We start from the raw sequence: 9,590 nt of genomic DNA, 5'->3' as shown, positions 1-9,590 counted from the left end.
AATGTTTGTTTGTTTATAATGAGCACAATATTTGTGTCTTTACTATAAAGGAATATTTTGTATGAATTGAAAGTTCCTCACATAAGGTTAGCAAAACCGTTTATACCCAAAGCGCCCAACGTCTGGTATTCCGATTTGTTTCTCCTTTTCAGGAGTATGGAATCAACCATCAGAAATTCAAGAAATTGGATTCAAACTCCAATTACCAAATGATGATTTATTGACTAGTGTGCGCTTATAGGAGGCAATTATTATTTCATACTGAAATTTCCAAACTTCAATTTTACATCGAAATTCTCCATAATTTCATGACTATGATTTAGCGTTCAAGATACACATGAATGTATAAACACCACAAAAATCACCCTCAATGATAATTTTACGAAAAGATATAAAACCAACACCAAATACGCCTGAACTTTATTGGATGAATATCCTCAATTTAAAATTAATTTTGACCTCTCAGCCCACAGAGCTTCTTCGAAATCAAGTGTGGTTGTTTCTAAAGCAATACTTAAAATAAATAAACGGCCACGTATCGCATTTTTGCTACTGTTTTTCTTACTGGTGCAAGCTCCTCGTGCGTAAGGTGCCACGCCAAACCTCTCTTGGATAACCTTGTCACGAAGTAAACCTGTTAACCAATCCTCTATAATAAATGGACTTACAGGTTCAATAATAAACGAGTCTGAACCATTGACCACCGTAACATTATTGGCTAAAATACCGATAACGACTCTTATCTCTTCTGTTTATTCAAAGTTGAAAAACGAGAGTGAAATAAGTGTCATGGCGTCGGCGTTCCTATGCGGCGTCAAAACAATGGACGGTATATTTGGGTATTATGATGGGGCCCGGAAAAGGGGAGACGCAACGGAGTTTCGATACAGTAGCAACCGTAATAGCTTCAATAATTGAAAAATGGCATCGTCACGATCTTGTTTTTAAGTGATTTCTTTTAGGCAAATCGTGGCCCAGAACAATATTGCAAAAATTTATATTGCGCCGAGTCGATTATGGGATCAGCAAACCAGTCATATTTTGGTTTTTCGATAATAAATTTATTTTTACCTTACGGAAGTAATCACATTGATTTATGGATTCGGTAGCTGAATCAGATTATGTTATGAAAGAGCAAAAGATTATAGAACGCTATTATGCAGACTTACGAGAACTGGTTGAATATGATGACATCGTCTTGATGGCAAAGGTGAGATATGGAGACTTGGAGGTGAACAGAAAATGAGGTACGAATCTACGAGTATATGTGACTAGCAATGAATCCACTTAGAAACGAGAAGGTAAATTATCGGCTTGTGAGATAATGAACTTTTTTGCAGCTCCATGAATTTTCGTCATTACGAATGTGGTGACTGAAGGTATTGAAAAACTAAGTGACAATAATTATTTGCAAATCTCTTACATACATACTGTAGGGGCAAATATGAAGATACCCTATGTGATAGAATCCAAATTGGATTAAGGGTTACTAGTGCCTGGTGCAGGAATGTGGGACTGCGGATCAACCCAACCAAAACCACCATAGAGCCATTCACTAGGAGGCGTAAACTGGATCACCTGAAAGCCATAACATTACATGATATGGAGGTGAAACGAGAAACAGAGGTCAAATACTTGGGAATCACGCTAGACCAAAAATTACTCTGGAAGACATATGTCGGAAAGCCACGAGGGCTCTGATGACTTCCAGACACATAGCAGGAAAAAAATGGGGTTGCAGCCCGAAGATACTATTTTGGATATATACTGCAATAGTAAGGCCAATGATTACCTATGGAGCGGTAATCTGGGCAGAAAGAACCCAACTCGGCACACAAGCCAGGGAATTACATAAGCTCCAAAGGCTGGCTTGCGTTGTATCAGTAGGGCAATGAGGACATGCCCAACGGCATCCCTGGAGGTCCTTCTGGGATTAACCCCTCCCCATCTGCACATACAGATGCAGGCAAGGAGATCAATATTCAGGATGATCGGTAGTATGAGTGAGGCGGGGAGCTGCCTAAATCGAAGGAAGATTGATATCCTTTCTAGGCGGTATCCCGAATTACTGATACCGAGGGACAACATGACAACGAGGTTTCACTTCGATAAGAAGTTTGAAACACGTTGGAGTAACAAGGCAAACTGGGAGAGCGTGGCTGCGACATACGGCTTAAACCAGCAACTGATTACTTGATGCACTGACGGATCCCTCACAGCAGAGGGAGCGGGTGCCGGTGTCATTGGTCCAAGGAAAATGTACTTTGAGCCAATGGGCAGGTACACTAGCATATTCCAGGTGGAAATTTACGCCATAGACAAATGTGCCTCCTTTAATCTGCAAAGGAACTACAGGGGGCAGAACATAGCTATTCTCACCGATAGCCAAGCAGCGATCAAGGCACTTAGGTCCAACCAGGTGAACTCTAAACTGGTATGGGAATGCCTTGAGAGACTGAATACACTTTCCTCGCCCAACAAGGTCTGGATACTTTGGGTTCCACGCCATGCTGGATTGAAAGGCAATGAGGCAGCGGATGAACTAGCCAAGAAGGGAGCAGGGATGCCTTTACACAGGCCAGAACCCTTCTGTGGAATCAGAAACGGTTTCATGGCTATGAATCTAAAAAAACGAAGAGAAACGCTTGAGGGAACTATATTGGGCGGGCCTACCAGGGATGGAGCAGTCCAGAGTGCTTATTGGGGGATTTGAACCCATGCGTAAAAAGAATTGCTTAAACCTCACCAAAAAGAACCTCCGAATCATAGTGGGAATTCTCACTGGTCATTGTCGGCTGAACTACCATCTAGGGAAGCTAGGGATATCTACGGACACTGCCTGCAGGTTTTGTGAGGAGGAGGACGAAACCTCTATGCACGTCCTGGGACAGTGTCCGGTACTTGTGCAAAGTAGGTCGATACATCTGGGAGAACACTTAATACCAGATGCAAAGCTGAAACTTCTGGAAGTGGGGAACATACTAAAGTTCCTAACGGTTACAGGCCTGCTTCAGATACTATGATCAACAGGTACACTGTAACCAGTAAAAGGGGCACAATAGTTCTTCAAGGACGCGGTGCGACTTTCCCTTAACAGAATAATAATAATACATACATACGCGACGAATGTTGAGAATTAAATGGGTTTCTACCTGTGCATATCTACACGCATTTACGCATGGTTATTCAATATTTCTAGGTGTGAAATTGCGGATTATACCGATGTGGAACAGCTTCAGCTGTTCAGCAGCATGATTCACCTTTCCCTATCATTTTCCAACCACCGCCTTAATGGCGAACGGAGTTCTTTTGCATTATGTCGTGGGTGCCCTTCATTGACACTCTACTGAGCAAGTCTTAAAAAAATGTCCTACTTATATACTGCCCATAAACCATGGATCAATTTACGTTTCCACACAGGATTTTGATATTTGGATAGATGGAGAGTTATTCAAACTATTGTTGAATTTTCATCAGACAATATCGGATTTATTTCCATGTTATATTTGATTTTCAATATGCGGATAATCACTTACTATTTATTCTCTAATAATCGAGATAACAAACAACACGGGTCAAATTTATATTACCGCTAAAGACAAATTCCACGTTCATTTATTTATAGAGAGAAATTCAAAGTTTAGCAAACACAAAAATAACATTTACTGACACGTTTTGTAAAAAAAAGGTCGATAAGACCAACTAAGATTAAAAATATTCTGAAAAAAAAAATTCAGATTGTCAAGTTATACAATCTAATATTAATTTAGTGTGAAATACTTCATTAAGCTGTTTACTGTTTTTAGATTTAGCATCTACAACTTAAAAGTCGTAACTCTTGGCCCCCTAATGAATTACAATTTGTTGTCCAACCTAATCTCACTCATTTATAATTTTGCTGCCATCCCAGATAGTTTCGGAATTTTGTTATTATCACTATACCATCACACACAGAATGGTAGATACAAAAATTAGAAAATCGGCGGTCAAGGATCAATTCAATTTTATGTCAAAGACCATAATTACTCATTGCACATTACAATGTGATCGGAATGACTGATCTGGATGTCAAGTTGGGCTCTGAAAAAATCTTGCTCGTACATGTGATAGACAGACGTCTTGATAAACGTAACAATAATGGCGAAAAGGTAAAGAGAAGGTAGATTTCTGCAACTATCACCTCTTTTTCATCGGTCCTACTCTACTCGAGGGGTGCTAACATCGGCCTCAAAAAGTTACTTTCGCTTGCGTGTCGCAAATGTGTCTGACAACGCCCTCTTCCTAACGTCGAGCCATTTCGTCCAACCTTGTTTGCTGTGTTGAGGACAGGCACTGGAAACAACTCGCTGGAAAATATCGATGAACACCGGGCCACCTTTATCTCTGGAGCGGGGCAAGTGTCAACCGCGTACTACAAGAAAGTTACAAAACCTAGCTAACTACGAAAACGCGAAGAAAGATTGATGAACGCTGTTACGTATGCAACAACTATGGCCCCACGTTGGGCGCCATTTCTGTTACGATGATAATCCAGCCTTGCGTCACTTTGGCACGGGAACCAAGGCTGTCAACCAACCAAACTCCCCTAACAGCTTTGCCATTGGTGTAGACCGACTGCGCGAGGAACTGAACGGCACTTGCTGCAGCTAACCCGAATGCTAGCAGTTCGGCGAGATGACGGCCGGGGTTCTTGGTTTTCAGATATCATCTCCCTGTCAACACACAGAAATTTTATCACGTGCTCTGACTCAATAGTCAACAAAGCTAAAAACACGGGTGGGGGGGGGGGGGTAAACTACTCTAATAAAGACGTGAAATCTCAAGGCGAATTGATACCAACGAAGATTTCCATCCCAAAGAAACTACACTGCCTAACGGCCTAACAAGGAAGGGACATAATCACAAAAAAAAAACCTGGCGCGCCCAGGATGAACGGGAAAGGGTTAGATTTGAGCTGACTCTGGTATCTCCGGGACGAGTGGCCCCCGTCTTCCTTTCCTCTTCATGGGGGGCCAGATAATATGATGGCCCTAGTCTTCCCCCATTATGTTTGAAACGGCAGGGGACGAACATTTTATTCCAAAAAACCTAAAACAAACGATGAAATACGCACGTCACATAGGAAAACAGCCTTGTAAATGTTGAAATATCAAATGAAATATTGTTTTCCTCCTCTTAAAAGCAGCTTTCCTTCGCCATATTCATGACAGCGCAATCGCCACAATAATCCAAAAGTTTCTTCCACCTCGATTGCAGTAGTCTGAGAAACTGAATCTCAGACAGATTTTAAAAACAAAACAGTTTTACGGATTGTAACTTTAACTTCAATGGGAGGACAATATCTAATAATGGCGGCGAGAACGAGGGCCAAAATTTTAAACATCGGATCCAAACCAACGGAACGTTCCGGCGCCCAGACTGCAAAAGGAAGCATTCTCTCCCGAACATTCTCATTGGAATCATTCCTATCGTCGGTGGAGGGGTTGCAAATTCTGCCAGACTTCCTGGCAAGCTTCTATCAATGTATTGCGGTCGAATTAATTGATGCTATCTCCCGGCGTACTCCAAACCGGCGCCCTCCCTGTACATGAAAAGTCGCATTGGTGAACTTTGGGAGATTCATCTCTTGGATTAGGTAGAGCCTCGCTAGAGGACCTGGAAACAACGGAATGCGGGGCCCCCGGAAGCACCCGAACGTGCCACCCCTTTTTAGTGGACAGCGGAAATTCCAAACACAAACAGCGCCCTTTGCTACAAGGTTTAAAAGAACAGGGGGAAAAGTGCACTATAACGGCAGGTGAGCCCGCAGCACCACAAACAAAAAAAATAGCTCGCTGTTGGCAGGAGTTAGTCAGAGGGATATTCGTGGGGACACGGTGTAAACCCGAAAAATTGAAGCCTGCGAAATTCCTGTTCGCTTAATGCCGAACAAATGGTCCGAATTGCGCGAGCATTATTCCCTACAAATCCCGTTCGGGTTGATGACAAAAGCATGGAAGTCTCCGTGGATTGCCCACTTTTCACCATGAAAGAGCTTAAAGAGTAGTTCTATCTATGAAAAATAACGAGTTTCTGTCTGCATTCTGACCACTCTGTACGCTTGACAAAGCCGGAAACTGCTCGAAAATCTCATTAGGCCTGACGAAGTGATAGGTGCTGTCACCGAATTATCTCCAAGATAGTGCGGTTTTATAGCAGGGAGATGGTGGATGGTGGATGCTGTTCATCAATCTGAGGCACCCAGGACGAGTAGGGCACCTTGCAACAACAGGGACCCCATCCTAGGCCCGGACCTCTGAAATGTATCCTACGATATTCTGCTAAAACTCCACATACCAGCGTAAGTGCATTGCGCAAGTGGTAGGTTCGCTGTTTGACATTTACTTACCGCGCTATCATAAAACCGTCGAAACCCCTTCCTCTCGTTTCTGAGTAACACAAAATCATTCACAAGCGCAAGGAAGAGTACTTAAGGGAGATGGTTGCTTTTGAAGACCGGGAACATATAATAAATGAGTGGCAACTATCTTGGGAAAAAAGTCAAGAGGTTCATTGATTACTTTCTTACACAGCTTCTAAGTGAGCATGGAGGTTTTCAGTGTCACCTCACAAGATTGGGAAAGCACGATTCCCGACTATGTGCGATGGAATGGACTATCCTGATTACACCTTTGAGGGTGAGTGGAATAGGTCAGCAGCTCTATGCAGATTCAGGGGAGCTCTTTCCAGACAACATTTTCAGAGAGAGCACCGACAGATTGAGGTGTGCTGCGCATTAGGTTCAAGTTTTTCTTGTTGCGAAGATTGACCTCGGTTGATAAACTAAACAATGTCCTTCCTTTGATGAAAGGAACAGCCTCACTTGATAGCTTCCTAAGGCGGGAGAATAGGAAGGCTAGCCCGAAATAATGTGTCAAACGATGATTGGAGATGCTTAATTGGTAGTCCGAAGCAGGGCTTGGCGAGAGGGAGTGGAAACAGGAGAGGATGCATCCTTCCCAGATCCAGAATAGAAAATTAAAAAAAGGGGAAATAAGGGTATTCGAATAATTTTCACCACAGTTCCATATAATTTTCACCCCGAGCCCTTTTTTTCCGTATAACTTTCACCCACGGCCGGATTTCCTCCTTAAGGCCATCAAGTTATCAAACTGTCTAACTATGCTAAAGCAACTCGACGATAGGTCAGAATACAGATACCTATAATGCAAAAATAAAAGCCAAAACAGCAAGTTCTTTTCACGATATATTTACACTTAAGACAGATATAGAGCTAATGCATGTTTATGTTTCTTCTAACTGAGTAAGTTTCTCAACTTTCAAAAATATCCCCCCTTTTGTTGTTAGTAAGCTAGCTGCGTTGTTGAATTTTAACGGAATTTCAGTTCGCGAACATTTAACAAATCTGAAATTTTTCAGCAGATTAACCATGGCAATTCGTGTTTCCATTTTTCCAAATCTGAGTCCAACGCAATTACGTGGTCCTTCTCCAAAGGCTAGATATGCTAATGGATGTCTTCTTTTCTCTTCACCAGAATTGAACCTATCTGGATCATAGGTTTCAGGATTTGGGTAGATTTCAGGATCATGGTGAATGGAATAAACGGGAATGAAGATCGATGTGTCCTTTTCCAATGTAATGTTTGTGTTTGGAATACGGTAATCTTCTGTAGCTTGCCGGGTGATAGTAACCATTGGCGGATATTTTCTTAGAGTTTCTGTAAGATAATAATCAAATTGATTCAGGGAAGTATATTTAGCAGAAACAATATTTTCACTGAACTACAAATAGTTTCTACACCATGTATTTATTATATAAACAGAAAAGTTAATTACCGCTGATTATTTGATCAATATATTGCATTTCCATTAGTGCTTCATAGGTCAGCTGACCATTATATTTGTTAAGAACAGTAAATATTTCGTCTCGTGCCCTATTTTGTATATCCGAATTGAGAGCTAACTCATAAAGTGTATATGATAACGTCGTTGACGATGTTTCGAAACCAGCAAGGAAGAATAGGAATACTTGTGCCGTAATTTCTTCAATTGAAAGATTTCCTTCTTCTCCATTTTTCCTTTCATTCTTCAGCTCAATCAACAAATCCATGAAATCATTTCTGTGGATATTATTTTCTTCACGAAAAGAAATGGTTTCGCGAACAATACGAAAGAAAAATTCAGTTACATCATCTCGAATAATTCTACATTTTAATTTTTCTGCTATTTTAGGGAATTGTTTGAGTGCGTTAACAGTCAGTCGTGAATGCCGGGGCTCGCCTAATGCAATTCGACCAAATTTACGAAATTCGGAATTGGAGTTTTGTAATGTGTTACACACTATCCCGAAAGCACATTCTCCAATTACGTCAGTCGTGAATCGTGCTAGGATCTCTTTAACTTCAATATCTGCTCCAAGTTTTATTTCTGCAGAAAAAGCTTTCACCAGTCTCTCTGAAACGTTTACGACCGTTGGGAACATGAACCGCATTTTACTGGACGTGAATGTTGGAGACAACTTACTCCGAATCCTTTTCCATTTTTCACCATGCAATGCAAACATATTCGCCGATAATGGATCTTCTTTCTCATTAAAGTAGAACCAGCGATCGTGAAATGAATGGAAGTCCTTGACCAATATATTTCTTATCAGATCAAGATCAATAGGAACTGCTATGGGACTGAAGAAAAAGTAGATCCCAGCAATGGGGGACTTCCCTTTGAATGTGAAGTAAGTTTCTGAAAGTAAATCGTTCGAATGTTTTGATATACTAACACCCTTGAAATTTCCATGGGGTATGATGGGAGGCAAACTGGGTACACCACGATTTTTCCAGTATGAGAATTTCCATTTGAAAAATAGATAAATCACAATTGGAAGGGCGACTAAAGTGAACAAAACTGTACACCACAACATTTCCCCACAACACGTTTAACTACTAAGACGGATCCTTCTTAACTAATCTTCCAAAATTTTTCAGTTTATCTGGAAGTGATGAAGATAGCCAAATAACATTTTGTTTACATACCATTCCAAATAATATTGTTTCCTTGATGAAATGCTGCTTATCAGTAACTTCCACCTAAATTGGAATTCTGCGAATTTAACACGCGATGTAAAGAATCAGAGTTATTATGTTCTTATCGCAAAAATTACGTTATGAATAAAAACAACGAATTATTTTTCATCAGTAAATAGCTTTACTAAGATTGTTAACAAGATAATTACAATATCTGCCTCTTCGAAGAAACAAAATTATACAATTATCCACGCAATACTTTAATGGACACACCCCCTTGGAAGGAATGAAAAAAGAATTATTTATTATGCAAAATTAATATGGTTGCGGTATATTGGGAAGCAATTATGTGTATGGTTACCCGAAAATTGAATGCACATATTTAACGCGATGAGGGAAATTATTAACTTGTTGTGCTTCAAGGAATTAAACCTAAATGTACAAGGTCCAAAAGGGGTCAATTGCTTCAACAACTCGTTCTCAAAAATTTTGGTGGTGCATTTACACGGTATCTGGGCTCCAAAATAGTCTAGATTACGATATCTGCTGAAACAAATTTACTGTGAACCC

The 9,590-nt window shown here is 40.7% G+C and overlaps 1 protein-coding gene across 2 annotated transcripts; it reads right to left on the bottom strand.

Moving 5' to 3' along the window:
• Nucleotides 1-7,240: 7,240 nt before the first annotated feature.
• On the bottom strand, nucleotides 7,241-8,952 carry LOC119661480 (probable cytochrome P450 6a13). 2 transcript variants are annotated; one of them, XM_038070845.1, is made up of 3 exons: nucleotides 8,524-8,952; nucleotides 7,837-8,454; nucleotides 7,241-7,718 (listed from the first exon to the last, which is right to left on the bottom strand). In XM_038070845.1, exons 1-3 carry the CDS (start codon nucleotides 8,915-8,917, stop codon nucleotides 7,285-7,287), a joined length of 1,446 nt encoding a protein of 481 aa, XP_037926773.1. In that variant the 5' UTR covers nucleotides 8,918-8,952; the 3' UTR covers nucleotides 7,241-7,284. The 2 variants fall into 2 exon arrangements, with proteins under 2 accessions (XP_037926773.1, XP_037926772.1); XM_038070844.1 differs by having other exon boundaries at nucleotides 7,837-8,952.
• Nucleotides 8,953-9,590: the final 638 nt, after the last annotated feature.

This window comes from Hermetia illucens, chromosome 1 (assembly GCF_905115235.1).
Source record: "Hermetia illucens chromosome 1, iHerIll2.2.curated.20191125, whole genome shotgun sequence".
NCBI classification, from domain to species: Eukaryota; Metazoa; Arthropoda; class Insecta; order Diptera; family Stratiomyidae; genus Hermetia; species Hermetia illucens.
The sequence above is the reverse complement of the archived record's forward strand: the minus strand, read 5'-3'. Positions and strand labels throughout refer to the sequence as shown.

Coding starts and splice junctions, on each gene's coding strand:
- LOC119661480 (XM_038070844.1), bottom strand. CDS start 8,917: ATGTTGTGGTGTACAGTTTTGTTCACTTTAGTCGCCCTTCCAATTGTG. Junction 7,719..7,836: donor TATTGATCAAATAATCAGCG/GTAATTAACTTT, acceptor ATTATCTTACAG/AAACTCTAAGAAAATATCCG.